The sequence below is a fragment of the Marmota monax genome, unplaced genomic scaffold, assembly GCF_021218885.2.
Source record: "Marmota monax isolate L192 unplaced genomic scaffold, Marmota_monax_Labrador192_F-V1.1 WCK01_AAM20220418_F8-fsc00316, whole genome shotgun sequence".
Classification (NCBI taxonomy): domain Eukaryota; kingdom Metazoa; phylum Chordata; class Mammalia; order Rodentia; family Sciuridae; genus Marmota; species Marmota monax.
The window spans coordinates 1,190,577-1,210,000 of NW_026693064.1; the positions used below are offsets into that span (position 1 = coordinate 1,190,577).

At 36.6% G+C, this 19,424-nt stretch overlaps 1 protein-coding gene, 1 long non-coding RNA gene and 1 pseudogene across 2 annotated transcripts in view; 2 read left to right on the forward strand and 1 right to left on the reverse strand.

Moving 5' to 3' along the window:
- Nucleotides 1–411: 411 nt before the first annotated feature.
- LOC124098945 (uncharacterized) lies at nucleotides 412–12,209 on the reverse strand. Its single transcript, XR_006853751.2, has 2 exons — nucleotides 5,478–12,209; nucleotides 412–1,715 (listed from the first exon to the last, which is right to left on the reverse strand). It is a non-coding gene; the product is annotated as an uncharacterized LOC124098945 (long non-coding RNA).
- A 388-nt stretch (nucleotides 12,210–12,597) lies between these two features.
- Nucleotides 12,598–14,322, forward strand: LOC124098941 (transcriptional coactivator YAP1-like; annotated as a pseudogene).
- A 1,956-nt stretch (nucleotides 14,323–16,278) lies between these two features.
- LOC124098934 (FYVE, RhoGEF and PH domain-containing protein 6-like) overlaps nucleotides 16,279–19,424 on the forward strand; it is a 5,436-nt gene continuing 2,290 nt past the window's right edge. Inside the window, exons 1-2 of the mRNA XM_046453873.1 lie at nucleotides 16,279–16,302; nucleotides 17,219–19,424. The exon at nucleotides 17,219–19,424 is cut by the window's right edge and continues 2,290 nt beyond it. Coding sequence (XP_046309829.1) covers nucleotides 16,279–16,302; nucleotides 17,219–19,424 — 2,230 coding nt within the window. The remainder of the gene's footprint in view (nucleotides 16,303–17,218) is intronic.

Below are 19,424 nucleotides of genomic sequence, written 5' to 3' on the forward strand. Positions count from 1 at the left end.
ATAACCTTTAGCTATTTTTGGTCAATCTAATGACCAAAGAAAGAAAGTCATAATAGAAAATGACATTAAGATGTCCAATTTCTCAAAGTGTGATAAAATAATATTTATCTGCATATTTCATTATACAACCCCCAGAACTGTACAATGAAGAATGCCTGAGGAGTCTCGTGAGTTTGTTAAACTATTATAAAAGCTGTGAAAATATGAAGTTCAACAAATAAAATATGAATTGGTAGTATCGTGACTTTAAAAGTGCAGTATCCAATGGTATAAAAGAGCAAAGCTTTGCATATGTGAGTGAGGTCAGGAGGCATGTACTTAGGTGCATCATGGCCTTCTATCCTTGATTTTTAAATTTAGTGCCACAATTGCTCCCCAAAATAAGATAAATAAAAACATATCACTCAGAACTGGAAAAGAGTAGTGAATTAAAATCAGGATGAGTTTAGAACAATCCAGCTTAGGTAGCAAGTGAATTACTTGAATTACAAGAGACAATGATTACTCCATGGAGAATGAAGTTCTTGAGTCCTCAGCCTGAGAAACACCTCTCATCTGTTCTCCAAACTGTGCAGTCTATAACAGGACATTTGTGTCTCTGCAAAGATTCACTTTACCTGGATAACAAGGCCAATGCTACAAGAGAAAGTGAGATATGAGAAAAAATATTAAAAGGGATTTTAGCACAGCCACTGTATGAGAAAGACAATAAATTATAATGGACAATCATTAGCAGAACAAGGAGATTTATAAGACCAGACAAGATAAATTGTGGGTAATATAGGAACCATAATCAAGAAACATATGTCATTGAACATAATGCCTGAAATTTTTGGACCTGAAAAATAATATAGTTGATTAAAAAAAATGAGTTGAATTGCAGAATGAATGTTGCTGAAGAAGAAATCTATGAACTAAGGGAGAAGATCAAGAACTCTAATATTTTGAAGACAACAAAACATCAACCCACTGGCTTTATTTTAGAAACACTAATACTATGCAATGTAAAGAAGCAGAGTTACAAAATTCACCACTTTATATAAAAAAGTAAATTCCATATGATTATATCCATTTGACAAAATTGGAAAAAATTCAACATTGTTTTGGATTTTCAAAATGATTACACAAAATTAAAATAGAAAACCATTTTTTTTTACATAAAGAAAGTTTATTTTGACTTAAAACTCAACAATTTACTAGGTGGGGAAGAACAGGGGACATTGCTTTAAATCCAAGGCTAGACAAAATTTTTCATTATCTCTATGCCTACTTTACATATTTTTGTGATATTAGTCATAATAATTAGAAAAAATAAGCATACTAGAGAAACTCGAATTGTAGGTTAGGCTAGTCATAAAAGTAACTCATATAAAACAACATTCTTTATATACAAAAATAATTATTGAAAGAGAATTTTCCATTTAAAAAAGAAAATAAAATACTGAAGAAGAAACTTAACAAGAAAGCTATACAATTTATAGAAGTAAAATTCTGTAGGAATCAAAAGGACATTGGAAAATGAAACTACTTTCAATGGTTTTAGATATGTAGATTTAACATCAAAAAGATTTCAATTATCCATAAGTCAATTTGTGAATGCAATACAGATCTAATAAATGTATCAACAGAGTTATTTTGTTCTTCTTCTGAAATTTTTCTAGTTGATTTTAAGGTTTATGTAGAAAAATAATTAATCAGCACTGGCTGGAAAACCCCTAAAAATTAAGAACAGTAAGGGAACATCAGTTATTTTAGATACCAAAACATACCAAATAGTCTCACTTATTAAACTTTTATAACTTTAGCATTACAAGAAAATAGACAAAATTATGAAAAACTCTGAAATAAACATGAAAATTTTATATGAAAGTGGTGCTCCAGTGAATAGGATAATAATAGTCTTTTGATAAGATTCTATTAAATTATTGAGTAGTAAGTTATTTTACCCAAAATAGCAAAGGTTGAAACATAAATGTCAACTTGTGAAAACACTAGACAACATATAGGTAAATACCTATGAAGGCTTAGAGTAGGGAAAACACTGATTATTTACTATTCAAAACTTAAATAGAAATTGGATAATGGGTACCAAAATACAGTTGGATAGGAGGAAATAATTCTGGTGTTTAATAGAATCATAGGGTAAATATAATTCATAAAAATTTATTATATATTTTGAAATAGGTAAATTAAAAGAGTCTGAAGTTTCCTAGACATGAAATGATCAATGTTTAAAGAGATGGAAGTGCTAATTACTCTGATTTGATCATTTCACGCTACATAGATGTGTCAAATTCTCATACTCTTTCCCATAAATATGCAGACAAAAATGTCAATTATAAAGTAAAAATTGAAAAATAAAATATCTTGGATCTGTAAAATAAAATGTTGATAAATTCAAAATGTAAAAGTTGAACAAAAGATGAAGTATCTCCTAGGAATTTATAAGAAGACCAACAACTTAGTAAAAAAAGTCCAAGGGCATATGGTTTTATAATTCACAGAAAAATTAACAAAAGATCATTAAATATTTGGAAACATGCTTAACATCATTTAAAAGACATGAAAATGAAATCTACATTTTAAATGTCATTTAATGTTCATAATATCAGAAAAATATAAAAATTTAACAATGTAACAGAGAAAGAGAAGAGGAAACCAGTTTGAGTTAATTTTTGGGGAGTGCAGTCTGTGTAATTCTAGGAAAGAGATTGTATTAGTCAACTTTTCATCTCTCTGACCAAAGTACCCACCTGACAAGAACAACTTAGAAGAAAAAAATTCATTGTTTGTTCACACTTTCAGAGTTTCAGTCCGTGGTCAGCTAACTAACTCCATTGCTCTGGGCCCTTGAGGCAGAACATCAAGGTAGAAGGGCAGCAGTAGGTTGGAAAGCAAAAAGAGAAAAGGGCCACAGGGAAGAAGAACCCTTCAAGGGCTCATACCCAGTAACTTAAGTCCTCCAATCATTACCCATCTGCCTATGGTCACTACCCAGTTAGTCCATTCAAATGAAGTTATTTGCAGATATGAAGACATAATCATATATACTGTTTATGTCTGTAATCTCAAATGTAAGGAATGACACATGTCTAAGGTTATGCAATTATAAGTTTTAGATACAAAAGACAGAGAAAATCCACGAGGTTCCAACAATAAGAAATTGGTTAAATAAACTATGATGTACAGTTAATAATTTGAAAAAAAGAAAATGATTCTATGTATATTTTTTTCTGAAAAGATTTCCAGGTTAAATGAATAAGTTAAAAGGGCAAGTCAAAAATAGTGTCTACACTATGTTAATTCCTCTAAAGGAAAGGGAAGACAATTAAAATCAATGTTATTTGTTGTTTTCCTTCTTGCTTATTTTATGAAACAGTGATCCAAGACACTCATTAAAATGGTTACTTTAACTAAGAATGGAAGAAAGTCGTGACTTAGACGAGAAGGAACAGGAATTCTCAAAGAATACTTTCAGAGTCAACAGATTACCTATTCAAAAAATAATTAAGAGAAATATCAAAAACTAAAGACTTAGAGAACAAGGGGATTGATTTAGTATAGCATGAATCATTCACATATAAGATGTTTAAAGTTGACAATGTTACGGATACTATTAGGTTTGGTGGTGACGCTGTTGAGGGCAAATAACCAAAGAAGCTGCTTTTCCAGTGTTTTCTCAACTGATTTTTTTTCCCTCTCCTTATCAATGTCCCTACCTGTTAAAAGGTTAAGTTCATGCCCTGCATTACAGTTATACATCTTCTGGTTGCACTTAAGTGTTTATTCACTGACAATAACACAAAGGAGGAAAGTTTTCAGAAAAAAAAGTTGATATAATAATAGTCTGGATTATGGATTTAAACTTGCAACCTGCAAGGACATTGGGTGGGAAGAAAATCAAATTTCATTGGAGAAGCCACAGAGGAGGCAGAGTCTTTGATAATGCCAAAAACAGTAGAGAGAAAGCACTGAGCAGCAGTCGAGGACACAGAGTGGGTTAGTGGTAAATAGCATTTTGGAGAGCAGAGTTGGTCCAGGGGATAACAAGTAAAGGACAGTAGGAATGGACATGAGAGAGTAATATGTAAAGCTGTAGAAAGGGTATTTTGAACTTCTGAAGATTTTTCAAAAACCCTCCAAAGTTGAGGGTTATTTTAGATAAAACAATGATTGACATGAAATACGTGGACAAAGAGGAAGGCCAATAATTCGTGTCACATGTTTTGGTATCTTCCTTCCACTGGTGTGACTGTTATTTGATCAAGTGCTGTTACTTCAAGTATCCTCTTAGTGGATTCTGGTCCATAGAGCTACATGTAGTACACTTGGTTATATTATTGGTGAGAATGAAAAAGTTGGAAGGATAAAATATTTTCATGAAGTAAAGTAATATTCTATGAGGCTAAATAAAAACCTGTTTTTTGTTCTGACGGCATTGAACTTCACAGTGTCCCTGCACTCCCAGAAATAGTGATGTTAAGAAATTTACCATTTTGTGTACCAGGAAGCAGCTTGCTACAAAGAATCATCCTTCTACACATGACTTAGCTAGCTCTAGGGAAGGATACCCCTGATTAAATGTGACAAGGACAGATACAGATATTTAAATCCCTATTCTCTACCTAACAAATGAACTAATTAATCTCACAGACTAATGTGAAAAAATGCTCAGTAGTGTGATTTAACCAAAATTTAGTTGGGATTTACTCTTCCCTCTGAAGTTTAACTTGCTTCTCAGGTTAAAGAACCTCTGAAACATGAAACATGAAACAACTCATCCTTTATGGATCTTCCTGATAATCAGGAACACAAACTCTGATTTTACCTGCTCCTCCCACTCTCCAACACCTACCTTTTTCTAGTCTTACTTGCTCATTCTTATAAAAAGAAAGTCACTTCTGCCCCTTTAAAACACTTGCACATCTTCTTATTAGAGTTTCCTCCCTAATGTTATAATCCCCCTGAATTAAGCCTTTTCTTACTAATGTTTAGACTCACATTTTTTTTATTATTTCTATCTTTTATTTTTTAAATTTTATAATTTGTATTTTTTCTTGCATATTAACATTTTTGGTGCTGCTTGCTCAACTGATGGAAATTTCAATGGCTTAGAGATATAAGAATGTGGGAGATGTAAATTTGAGATCCATTTGTCTCTTTAGCGGTGACTTGAGGTAAGGAATTAAGTAAGAATTTTTAGAAGAGCTAACAAAGAGAGAGGAATAGAGAATTTGTGTTGGAACCTTTAGGCATGGTAGCAAGTTTAGAAAAATCAAGAAACTATAGCAAAGGGTAAGAAATAAAATAAACATTTATTTCTTTTCATTTTTAGTCTACTGATGAACTACAGAAATAAGGACATTTAACATAAAATAGCCTTTAAGACACAACATTGGAAATTATGAGACTTGGGGTCTCCTCCTACTTTGACAATTATCGTCTCTTTGACCATAAACATAGTTTACTTTGCTTACCTTTATATCTGCAAGGTAACATCTCTCTAAAAATCTATGAATTGCAAATATCAATGTTCTGCCTTTTTTCAGCATAATTTAATGAATTTGTCAAAAATAAAATGGCTAAGAGCTCTCTTGAATCCTGTAAAAATGGAAGACACAGTATTACTGAAATAAGTCATCAAAGAATAGTTCAGAGGAAAACTATTCTAAGGATATTTGTGTTCAAATCATAATGCAAGTAAAAGCACAAAGGAACTACTATCAGTGATGAAAAAAGCAAATATATTGTCAGCTAAAACTTAGGCAAAGAAACCAATAAATAATTCAAAAGACATATTTCTTTAAAGAGTGATTTTGAAAGAATTATTTTGATCCATTATTTCAATGTGTGACACTAATGTTCAAGGTGAGTATTTGGAGACACATGGAAAAGATGCAACCAAGAAGATGGACTATTACCTGTTTCGGTTCAGTGATTTAAATTATTTCATAAACTGCTATGTATAATATATGAATTAGTTTTAAATGCACTTACTTAAAGGTGTTTCTTACTGTGCAGATTAAAGATTTCTTATAAAAAGCTGTTTTATCAGGGAGTACATCTAAAGTCTGTAGTGAACTATTTAATACATACCGAAATGTTTAAACTAAGAATTTTACTTAAAAGCTGAGGTGTGTTAACTTTGTTAATTCTTTAAGTGATGAACTATCCTGTGTATATGGAGGGTTTATACATATTGTTGAGCAAGTTTTTTACTGTTGGGTTGAAAAACTTATTTTTATCTGTTATTCAAATGATCAAATTAAAATTTACCAATTTAACATGTATCTACAAACAACTCACTACAGATTTTAGATCCATTCACTGATAAACAATTTTCCACTAGGCCTTTAACTAGCAAAACTTTTTTTAAAAAATTCAAAAGAAAACACATTTTCTATCTTCTCTTTGGACAGATGATTAATTTCCAGAATATATAAAGAACTAAAGAAAAAGATCAATATTAACAAACAATCCAATTAATAAGTGGGCAGGGAGGAGACACTTCTCAAAATTAGAAATAAAAATGACTACATCTTCAGTCTTCACGGAAATGCAAATCAAAATTACACTGAGATTCCATCTCCCTTGAGTTAGAATAGCAATTATAAAGAATAAAAATAACAATAAATTCAGCAAGGATGCCTGGGGGGAAAAGGAGTACACACTGTTGGTGGGAATGTAAATTATTACAACTTCAATGGAAATCAGTTCAAACTTTCCTTAAAAATCTAAAAATAGACCCACTATATGCTCCAGTGAAAGAACTAACAGCATGCTTTAGAGATACTTGCATCCCCTTATTTATCACAGCAAAACTCATAACAGCCAAATTATAAAATCAGCAAAGGTGTCTGTAAACAGATAAATGGATAAAGAAAAGAGGATATATATTCAAAATGGAGTTTTACTCAGCCATTAAAAAAAGAACAAAATGATTTCTTGCTGAAACATACATGGAATTGGACACCACAAATTTTAATAAAGTAAAGTTGGATCAAGAGAAGAAGGTATCATATGGAGACTGGAGCAGGGATATAAAAGAGTTTCTATGACAGTAAAATGGAGACAATTAGGGTACAGTGAATGAATGAAGGGAGGGAAGATGGGGCACTGGGGGTGAAATTAATCAAACTGTTTATCTTTATATATAAACATGCTACAATGAAACCCACCATTTTGTATAATTGAGACAAAACAAGTAAAACAAAAATAGATAAATAAATAAACTTGCTTTTTAGGCATTAGAAGGTAATAAATTATATTTAGTGATTGACCAATATCTTTATCTGAAGTTTTCCACTTAAAAACTATTTCTTATTTCATATTATTTAAATATACATTTGAATAAGACTCTTTGAAGAGCTATGTTTGGTTTTCTCTTTGATTTTATAGTGTATTCAAGCTATGTTTAGATAAGCTTCTCTCTACACAAGTAATTACTTAAATTAATTTTAATAATATATCCTAAAGTATTTCCTTTATAAATAATTTTTGAATTACAATGTCATGAGGGGGCAAAATTGAGACATATGCAGGCAAGGGAGAGAAATAAAGAATGTCCACGTGCTTCTGCCCTTTCCAAAGCTTTACTCACTCAAATCACTCAATATAATTTCACTCTATAGGTTCTTAATCAAGAAAATGACAATCATTTATGCCAAGCACTGCAATAGACATAATCAATTCACAGCAAATAATTCTAGATTAATTCTAAGCACTGCAAAACACAATAATGACAGGCCAATGACAGACATTATCCTCTGCTTATTAAGTTCAAAAGTCTTAAACTTTAGGCTGTAAGTCCAGCAGATGCACACTCACTCAGACCACGTGATCAGGTCCAGAACCAAGGCAGGCTTTTCCTGGTGTGGTGTGGTCAGCCAGTTGAGGAAAGGGTCCTAGGGAGAAGTTGCGGCTCTCTACCACTCTCACTGCGGTAGAGTTTGAGAGTGGTGAGGATCACACAGAGGATCAGGAAAATGATGACCAACGATGGGATGTCAGTCCAGGTCCTCATCAGGCTCTTCAGCTCCAGTGCACTCTTGTTTGGGCTGGCTGAATCCCTGTTCATCAGCTCTATTATTTATACTAAATTTGGGGCTTTTGACCCTTTTTTCAATCCTTATCAGCTACCACTGGATTTCTTCATGACATCATTTACCCTGGGATCAGAAACATCTGGTCTGATGGTATTCACCCTGATCTTCTCACCTTTCCCTCTTATCAGGAGAGGACAGCCTGCCAGAGGCTTCACTCTGCTTATCAAGGTGAGGGGAAGTAACTTGTCTGAGGCCATACTGGAGGGCTCTGTTAGGTGCGTCTGATGAGACTGGAGTTTTCAAACTGGAGTTTTTTAAAATGGAGTTGCTTGGGCTCAGGCCTAAGGCCATTGTCACATATAGTTGTCTCAGATTTCCTCATTTATGCTTCTCCTAGGTTACTGATTCAGTTCCATAATTTCACATTAAAAATAAATATCAGCAAGGTGTGATGGTGCCCAACTATAATCTCAGTGACTTTGGAGCCTGAGGCAGGAAGATCTCAAGTTCCAGACCAGCTTGGGAAACTTAGTGAGACCCTGTCTCAAAAATTTAAAAAAGGTTAGTTAAGTGATTATTTATCCCTGGCTAAAATCTTCAGTACAAAACACACACACACACACACACACACACACCACACCGTTTTAGTCAGCTTTTTTGTTGCTGTGACTAAAAGCCCCAACAAGAGCAATTTTACAGGAGGAAATATTTATTTGGGGCTCACAGTTTCTGAGATCTCAGTCCACAGACAGCTGGCTCCATTCTTTAGGGCTTCAGGTGAGGCAGAACATCATGGTGGAAGCCTGTGGCATAGGCAAGCAGCTCACAGGAGGATCATGAAATAGAGAAAGAGTCCATTCACAGATACAAAATATATGTGCCAAAGGAACGCCCTCAAGGAACTATCTCCTCCAGCCACACCCTATCCACCTTCAGTTACCACACAAGTAGTCCCTTCAGGAGATTGATTCACTGATTGGTTGAGGCTGTCATAACCCAATCATCTGTAGTCTAAACCTTCTTGAATTGTCTCACACATGAGCTTTTGGAGGACACCTCACATCCAAATCTTAACACCCCCCCAAAGAATATGAGTTAATTGTAGTTGATTAGAAGTTGTTTTTTGTAGCAACTAACACAGTAACTTTGTTATTGACATACAAGTGCTAAATTACACAGATGAATTTGAATTTGTGGTTTAAAGAGAGAGGAGGAAATATGGGGTAGGAAGGATACTAGAATGAATCAGATATTTTTACCTTATATACATATGTAATTATATGATTGGTGGAATTCTACACCATGTACAATCAGAATTAGAAATTATACTCCATCTATATATGATATTTCAAAGTGCATTCTACTGTCATATATAACTAATTAGAACAAATAAAGATAAATTAAAAATAAAATAATAATAATATAACAAACTAGAATGGATCTCAAATCTCAAATCTTAGCACCAGGCAGTTAGAGCTAATGCATCTGTTAAAGATTTACGTTTGCAGATTATCTGTTAGTAAGTAAACTAGTTTCTTCTGTGATGATCTAGTTTATTAAAAACTTGTAGAACATTACTTTTTCCTACTATGCAAATTCCCATTTAACTTAACTACAGATAATTTGACACAATAGAATGTTAAATATCCTTTTATCACCATAGGAAGAGATGTTTTTATCGCCACAGGTAGTAAAAGACAGTCATTGCCAAAAACCAGATACAATTTCTTGCATCTAATTTGTTAGAAAACCTATTTTAAAATGCATTTAAATAAAGAAAATAGGCTCATATTCTTCAAGGCAGAACAATGCCAATTTTCAAGTATACTTTGAGAACCAAATTTTTCATAAGATTGCAAAAGGCAAATGAGAATTGCAATTTTCAGCTAATGAAATAGAACAAAGAAAAAAATCAACTAAAACTACTTTCATCATTAAAATTAAGTAGAATGTGGAAAATATTTAAATAGTATAAATGCTCAAACCAAATAATATATTTAAAATGTCTTCAGTTTAGTTTTATCAAGTTTTCAGTGCTAAACCTTGATATTTTAAATAGATTTGTATTCCTTGTGAAAACTTTCAGAATATAATGGACTACAGACTTACATTTGTTGGGTTTTGACAAGATCCAGGATTATACTAGAATTCTTATCCTCTAATCCTTAACTCTACAGGATCACCATAATTTTAAGGTGCACAACCTGGGATATAGTTCAATTTGTTTGCCTAAACTCCAACAGGTACCAAGTGTGGATTTCAAATTTTCTCTCTCAATCATAATCTTAAACTTTTGATCTAACATTTATAAATCTGATCCATGCTAATTTGAGGAACTCTCTTATCTATCCTTTCAAGATACATATCCAATGTAGTATAATGGTGGAATTTTACTGAGTAGAAAGGAGAAAAGATTTGGGGTATCAGCTGTCTCTCTCAGATTTCTTTTGCTTTCCCTGTCTTCTGACCTATATTACATCTTCCTTCAGTTGTTACAGGAAAAGGACAGGTTAGCAAAAAGGGAGAAGATAAAATCAACACTGTACTATTAGAATTTATTAATCTTTATTATTTTATAGATTTATAGATAAATTTGTTTGATAGTTTCAAAACTCTCACTGTTGCTGATACTAGAGACAGAGCAATTAAAACAGCAGCCCATAACCCCATGCCCCTATAAGGTTTACATATTGGTGAACATCATAGCTTTTAGCATTTCTTTTCCTACTAAAAATTCTGTTGTAAACATTTCTTTTTAACTTCATGTAAAAATTGAAGGTGTCTATTTAGAAGAGTTTGTGCCTTGGCCTAAGATTCCATTAAATTCTGCAGGGCCTATGTTATGAAAACAAAAAGTCTGAAAATGCTTTTCAAAAGGTGATTGTTTTTAGACAAAACCACTAGTAGTATTTTACCTGCCAATTCTTTTCTGGAAAAATTCTTCTTCTTTGTCTTGAGAATTGGTGACATTGACCTGTGATAATATCTTTAGGACAGAGTATTTCTTTGGGCAGTCTTAAATTATATAGTTATATTCATAGGCATCTTATAAATTGAATAGTTTACCCAACTAAGTAGTTCAGTGTCTAACTCAACCTTTCATCGCTGTGACTAAAATATTTGAGAAGAACAACACAGAGAAGGAAAAGTTTAGTTTGGTTCAGGGTTTCAGAGGCCTCAGTGTGTAATCAGCTGACCCATTGTTCTGGTCTGAGGTGAGGCAGAAAACCGTGGCCAAAGAGTGTGGAGACAGAAAGCTGTAAGGTTATGGCAGTCAGAAAAGAAAGAGAGAAAGAAAGAGAGAGGGAAGCCAGGAACAATATTTAATAGACCATCATCATGCACTCAATGATCTATTTCCTCTGGCCACACCTCACCTGCCTACAGTTAACTACCCAGTAATTCATTCAAATTATTAATACTCCAAGTGAATTAATCCACTTGATGAGGTTTTTACCTCTGAACATTACTGCCCTGTCTAACCCATGAGTTTTCCAGGGACATTCTTAGATCTAAACCACAACAGTCAATAATGTTGTTGAATGTGTTTCTGTACTTTCATTGATGGTTGATTATTTATTTACATAATTACAACATAGTTAGTTATCACTTAAATTTCAACTTGTATTTATAACAGAAAAGCAAGGTTAACATGTTCATCAAGACTATTGTATACTCTTTAAAAATCAGAAATTTTTGGCAATGTCATAATCAATAATTAAGCAAAGGTGCTTAGTAAAAGAAATACTTAGCAAAAGAAATACAAACTGTACAAAAGATTCAAAATATTTTCCCCAGATTTATATTTTTCTTTTAGAATGAACTAGTGTTTTTCTACGATTGACACATGTTAAAATAGAAATTCAAAAGTTATTTAAAATTAAAAAGTATTCCATAATTTAATAATCAAATATAACCATTCTCAACATCAGTTAGACCTCTTCCCAAATAAATATCATATCTATCCCTATATGCACATAGAAACAAAAATGGGTAGCTGTGTCAGACTCATTAAATTGTGTGCATAAAATAAGTAGTTTTATGCATATTAAATATATATCAATATAATATGGGCTGGGGATGTGGCTCAAATGGTAGCGCGCTCGCCTGGCATGCGTGCGGCCTGGGTTCGATCCTCAGCACCACATACAAACAAAGATGTTGTGTCTGCGGATAACTAAAAATAAATATTGGCCCGCCTGCTACCAGCGACTCCCGCCCAGGAGCGCAGTAGGGTAGCTGGAGCCGGCTGCATCCTTTGTGCGGCGCTCGGTTTCCCCGCGGTGGCACGGGACAGAATGTGGGCTCTGCGGGGGCTTTTCTCTTCTGCCCAAACTCTGAAAACAATGGAGTGAAAGGGGAACATGGATTGAGGGGAGCGAGCGGGGAGGCGAGCTGCTCTGGGAAATCATGACTTCTGCCGCCGATCAAGAAGCCACCAGTGGCCAGACCAGTGGAGCCGGGGCGCAGGGCGGGGGCGGAGGCGCCGGGGCGGGGGATGCGGGGCCGCGGCGCAGCCCCCGGCCCTGAGAGCGAGGATAGCGCCGCTCCCGCCGCCCAGCGCCGCCCTCGCCGATTCTCGCGTCTCGGCCCGTCGAGCCGGGGCGTCCGGGCCGAGCCCTCGCCGCCTGGCCAGGGGGTGCGCGTCGCGGGAGGCAGAAGCCATGGATCCCGGGCAGCAGCCGCAGCCCCAGCCGGCCCCCCAGGGCCAAGGGCAGCCGCCCGCACAGCCCCCCCAGGGGCAGGGCCCGACTTCCGGGCCTGGGCAGCCGGCACCCCCGGCGTCCCAGGCGGCTCAGCAGGCCCTCCCAGGCGGCGCAGCAGGCCCCCCCAGCCGGGCACCAGATCGTACACGTCCGGGGGGACTCGGAGACCGACCTGGAGGCACTTTTCAACGCCGTCATGAACCCCAAGACGGCCAACGTGCCCCAGACCGTGCCCATGAGGCTCCGGAAACTGCCTGACTCCTTCTTCAAGCCGCCGGAGCCCAAATCTCACTCCCGACAGGCCAGTACTGATGCAGGCACTGCAGGAGCCCTGACTCCACAGCATGTTTGAGCTCATTCCTCTCCAGCTTCCCTGCAGCTAGGAGCAGTTTCTCCTGGGACACTGACCCCCACTGGAGTAGTCTCTGGCCCAGCAGCTACACCTACAGCTCAACATCTTCGGCAGTCTTCTTTTGAGATACCTGATGATGTACCTCTGCCAGCAGGCTGGGAGATGGCCAAGACATCTTCTGGTCAGAGATACTTCTTAAATCACATTGATCAGACTACAACATGGCAAGACCCCAGGAAGGCCATGCTATCTCAGATGAATGTTCCAGCCCCAACCAGTCCACCGGTGCAGCAGAATTTGATGAACACGCCCTCAGGTCCTCTTCCTGATGGATGGGAGCAAGCCATGACTCAGGATGGAGAAATTTACTATATAAACCATAAGAACAAGACCACCTCTTGGCTAGACCCAAGGCTTGACCCTCGTTTTGCCATGAACCAGAGAATCAGTCAGAGTGCTCCAGTGAAACAACCACCACCTTTGGCTCCCCAGAGCCCACAAGGAGGTGTTATGGGTAGTGGCAACTCCAACCAGCAGCAACAGATGAGGCTGCAACAATTGCAGATGGAGAAAGAGAGACTGCGATTGAAACAGCAAGAACTGCTTCGGCAGGAATTAGCTCTTCGTAGCCAATTACCAACACTGGAGCAGGATGGTGGAACTCAAAATCCGGTGTCTTCTCCTGGGATGTCTCAGGAATTGAGAACAATGACGACCAATAGCTCAGATCCCTTTCTTAACAGTGGCACCTATCACTCTCGAGATGACAGTACAGACAGTGGACTAAGCATGAGCAGCTACAGTGTCCCTCGAACCCCAGATGACTTCCTGAACAGTGTTGATGAAATGGATACAGGTGATACTATCAACCAAAGCACCCTGCCCTCACAGCAGAACCGTTTTCCAGACTACCTTGAAGCCATTCCTGGGACAAATGTGGACCTTGGAACACTGGAAGGAGATGGAATGAACATAGAAGGAGAGGAGTTGATGCCCAGTCTTCAGGAAGCTCTGAGTTCTGACATCCTTAATGACATGGAATCTGTTTTGGCTGCCACCAAGCTAGATAAAGAAAGCTTTCTTACCTGGCTATAAAGCCCTCAGGTAGACTGAATTCTAAATCTGTGAAGGATCTAAGGAGATGAGACGTGTGCCTGAAATTTCCAAATAAGCCAGCTGCAGTTTTCTGGCTAATAACAAACAAACAAACAAACAACAACAACAAAAAAAAAAAAAAAAAATATATATATATATATATATATATATATATATGAACAAACAAACGTCCAGCAAGATTCTTTCATCCACTATTTTGCTCTTCCTTGTCCATTGCTGCTGTTAATATATTGCTGACCTCTTTCACAGTTGGCCCTAAAGAATCAAAAAAAAAAAAAAAAACAAAACCCCAAAACAACAAAAAAATTCTTTGCTATTATAACTACTGTTTATTTGGGGGGCTGGGGGAAGTGAGCCTGTTTGGATGATGGATGTCATTCCTTTTGCCCAGTTAGATATTTGACTCAGACTTGGAAATCAGATGCTTCATGTCACAGCATTTAGTTTGTTCACAGTTGCTTCTTCAGCTGCATTTGGCCAATGGAAAAACATGTCTTACTGGTCTAACAAGCCAAAAATGTTGTATCTGATATTAAGTACTTAATGCTAATTTGAAGAGGTAGCTGAAACCAAGGCTGAAGACTTATTTTCAGTGTTTTGTTTTTTCCTCCTAGTGCTATCATTAGTCACATAGTGACCTTGATTTTATTTTAGGAGCTTAAGGCATGAGACAATTTCCATAGAAATATATTAATTATTGCCACATACTCTAGTATAGGTTTGGGTGGATATTTTTGTGGATGTTTTGGGTTTTCTGGTGGGTTTTTTTTGTTTGTTTGTGTTTTTTTTTTTTTTTTTGGTTTTTTTTGTTTGTGTTGGTTGGTTGGTTTTGTTGAAACTTAGGCAAATTACTCTATTAGTAAATCTGTTTAATCTGTTTATAGTTGTAGTTTGGGACATTTATTGTAGTTCTTTTGATAAAATTTACATTTCCTGAGTTTTTTGCCATCTTATTTAAATCTTGATTATCTGCTCTCTAAACACACACACACACATACACACATATACACAGTGTTTATAATAAAGTGATAGCAGAATGTACTTTTTTTTTTTTAAGTTTCCCTACTTTCCAATTTATTTTTAAAACGGTAGCTTTGAATGTATACATTTATAATACATGACTAGTAGTGCATATCTCACAAGCAGTTTTAATCTGGTTGGGACAATCTGCAGATGTTTGAGATAGTTTTGTCTTCTAAAAGGGCTATTACTAAGGATAGTGCCTAAAGGAATACTCTTTGCTCTCTGGGCACATGATAAATACCTGATGAATTGGAAAGGAGCAGACTAGAAATGGTTTTATTTTCTCCCTTGTACAAGTTTGAGTCTTAGAAATCACTGAGTAGGTTTATGATGTACGTGACAGAAGTGAGCTTTACAGCAACTCACCTTCCTTCAGCTTTGGAAATTTACACTCGCCTTAGTTTTGGAAGTAAACTCTGGTACTTCAGTTCTCATTTATAATGAGTACATTGAAGACTAGATTAAAATATTTTCTATAAAATTGTTCTTGTAAACAGAGTAGACAACCCTCCCGAAGCCACACCTCCACCCACCCCACCCCAAGTGCTGGGGCTTGAATCTGAGGCCTTGCTTGTGCTAGGCAAGTGCTTGAGCTACATCCTCATTCCCTACAGGATTGTTCTTAACAAAACTTGCTCCTACTTTCACATGCTGAAAATTAAACCTCTAGGTAGTATGTAGACTAATATAAGGTCATGAGTTAGCTGGTAAAGTGATCAGATTAATAAATGTATATTGGTTGTTGAATTTAGCAAAGTAGTAGAGATAATCATGATTATACCTTTATTTTTACAGGAAGAGATATAACTAGAGTATGTGTCTACAGGAGTAATAATGGTTTCCAAAGACTATTTTTTAATGAACAAAGTGAGCATGAATTTACTCTTCAATATATAAGCTATAAAGTAGTGGTTATGAATTAGAGTGGTACCAGCTAGTATCTCTGTGATTTAAGGGTCTTTCAGTGCTTCTAGCATAAGCCCTTATTTTCAAGGGTTTATAACAGACAGAATCTGTTTTCCTGGGTTCAGCTACTATGAAAAAGCTTCAGCTCCGGAAGGTAGATTTTTTTTTTTTTTTCCTTTTTCGAATTACAAAATCCAAGTATTTTGACCCTTCAATTTGGAGGAGTGCAAAAGTGGAAGTAAGAAGTTTTATTTTAAGTACTTTTCAGTGCTCAAGAAAAATGCAATCACTGTATTATATATAATGATTCATGGGTTGTTGTTCATAATAATTTGACTCGGCTTTTATCTTAAAAACAGCAGAAAGATTCAGTGTTGAATCAAGTTGGGGTGGGGATGGCCAGTGTGCAAATGCATTGAGTTTTAGAACAATAATGAAATTCTACCTAGAATGCATAATTGAGCATTTGGATGAGATAGCATGTTGTTTTTAATGTGCAGATCAGAGCTACTTAGTGCCTATAATTTGCCAGTAAGTCACAAATTAAAATCATATCTTATATATCAGCAGAGTAGCTTTAGCTTAGGGGGAGGGTGGGAAGGTGGGAGTGGGTTGTGAAGAGTACTGGGACCTTGATAGAAAACTTTATAAACTTTCTCTTCAATAAAGACTTATTTTGCATCTTGCTATCATTAAAGGCAGTTGTTCCTAAAATTTCAATCACTTAAGAACACCCACAAAGCAAAAATACATAGTCTTCGGGTCCTCCCAGATTTAATTTGCCCAGTTATACCTCAGTGTTGTAGCAGTGCTGTGTACCTGACATAGTGCTTTGATCTTATCATACCGTTGTAGTGACCTGGAAGAGATTTAAGAGTTCTTTCTCTTTTTGAGTTTGAATCATAGCTTTGATGTGGTCTTTCTTGTTTTATGTTCTTGTTCCTAATGTAAAAGTGTTTAATGCTTTTTGGTTGTATTGGGTAGTATGGGGATAAGGTTTTAACTGGTTATTCTTGAATTGCTTTTACAATAAACCAATTTTATAATCTTTAAAAAAAAAAAAAAAAAAGAAGCCACCAGTGGCCCCCAAGCCAAAGTTTGTGGTAGCAAATAATAAGCCATCTCCTCCACCGGTTGCACCTAAACCTGACATTGTGATTGCTAGTGGTCCACAATCAACAAAGAAAACCAAACCAGCAATCGCACCGAAACTGAAAGTTCTGAAGAGCTCACCTGTCCGAGACATTGGGCAGTCATCATCAGGAACAATCTCTGTGAACCTGGAGGAGCATAAACTGGAATTACCTGAAAGCACTGACAACTTTAATTGCAAAAATGTTGAGGATCAGAGCAGTGATTATATTTTACCAATATATTCCTGCAGGTCTGAGTGTGTCCATAAGCTTGGGAATAGAGAAGATTCATATGTAAAGCAGCTTGTTTTAGAGCCCCTAGAAATGAAAGAAAATTTACAAAATAGTAAAATTGATGAGTCCTCTTTGACTATAAAAACCAAGAGTAGGTGGGATTCTCGTGGTGAAAAACACAAGAACCAGAGTGGGGTAGTTTTAAAGGCAAGCATCCTAGAAGGAAAGCTCAAAGATGTTTTAACACAACAGATGTCACCTGTAAGTTCCCTGAAGAAGCACAGATCCACAGACAACCCAGAGAGGAATGGTGGCTGTAATTCCAACAGACAATTCAGAATTGAACTTGCAGATTTGTCACCTTCTCTGTCGAGCTTTGTAAAACTTCCTGTTCATCACAACTGCCACGTACAGCTTCCTAGGGATGAGTTTCAAAGTCCTGAAACTTGTCAGAACAGCAGTGAAAAAAGAAATAGTCACTTTCATTCATCTGATCAAGAAGCTCTAGAAAATGGAAAAAGGAATACTTTTATATCTTCAGATGGAGTTAGTAAGAAAACAGAAGTTGAAGACCTTGGTCCCTTAGAAATTCATTTAGTACCGTGTACCCCCAGATTTCCAACTCCCAAGCCCAGAAAAACACGTCCTGCTCGCCTGTTACGCCAAAAGTATATAGACACTCCTAATGAAAGTACTGAAGAACCAGAGAATTTCAACAACAGCTCGTCTTGTCTTATTGAGGACAGTTTGAAGAACAACAAAGTCAGTGTTCTTCATCAGGATGTTTTGTGTAACCAAGAACAGGTGGACAAAGTGAAACCAGGAAATAATAGTGAACTGAATAGCAACTCCAACGATGACAGTCAAGATTTAGTCAATTCACAAGCCATGTGTCAGGAAACATCTTCCTTTGAAAAAGTGGCACCTTCTTTAGATACAGACTCTAATTTGAGTTCTGATGGTACATCAGTAGACGGTGCTAGCATGGCACTTGCCACGGACCAAGGGACCAGTTTTATAAGATGCAGTACTCTATCTTTGAGCCTGCCAAAGCAACTCAAATTAACGTACAATGAACATCTGCCTACTGCCTGTAACTTGGGAGTGTCTGTCCCTCAAATGCAAAAGGAATCTATAGTAACAGAGGAAAGTTCCTCAAAAATTGTCCCCAAAAAACCTCAAAGACACAGCTTGCCTGCTGCAGGAGTACTTAAAAAGGCTGCCTCGGAGGAACTTGTGGAGAAAAGTTCATATCCCTCAAATGAAGAAAAAAATTCAGAGAAGATTCTAGAAAGAAATCATTTGTGTGCCTCAAACCATGGTATGTCATCGTCATCCCCCTTTGACATGCCTAAACGAACTTCAGAAAAGCCTGTGTGGAAATTACCTCATCCTATTTTACCCTTTTTAGGGAACCCAGAATCCTTGAAGTCTGTTACTACATCCTCACATAGTGAGCCTCCCGCTGCCCTCACCAAGCCTAGAGCAAAATCATTATCTGCTGTGGATATGGACAGGTGCACTAAGCCTTGTAAAGATTCTGCAAAGAAAACCTCTCTTAAGAAGTGGCTCAATATGAAACTGTCCATCTCTTTCATGAAGAGTGATTTTCAGAAGTTTTGGTCCAAGAGTAGCCAGCTCGGAGACACAAACACAGGCAGTTGTGGGGAGCAGAAAGGGATTGAAAGTAATTGGCATGACCTCATGATGGGAGAAGAGAAGAGAAGTAAACCCATCAAGGCATATTCTGCAGATAATTACAGCCTGGAATCTCAAAAGAAGAGGAAGAAGTCATGGGGCCAGACCAGCACAGTTAATGGTCTGAGAGCTGAGTCTTTAGATGACCAAATGCTCTCCAAGGAGTCATCGTGTCAGGTGGTTTGCAGGTCTCTTACAAACAGCTGTGCTC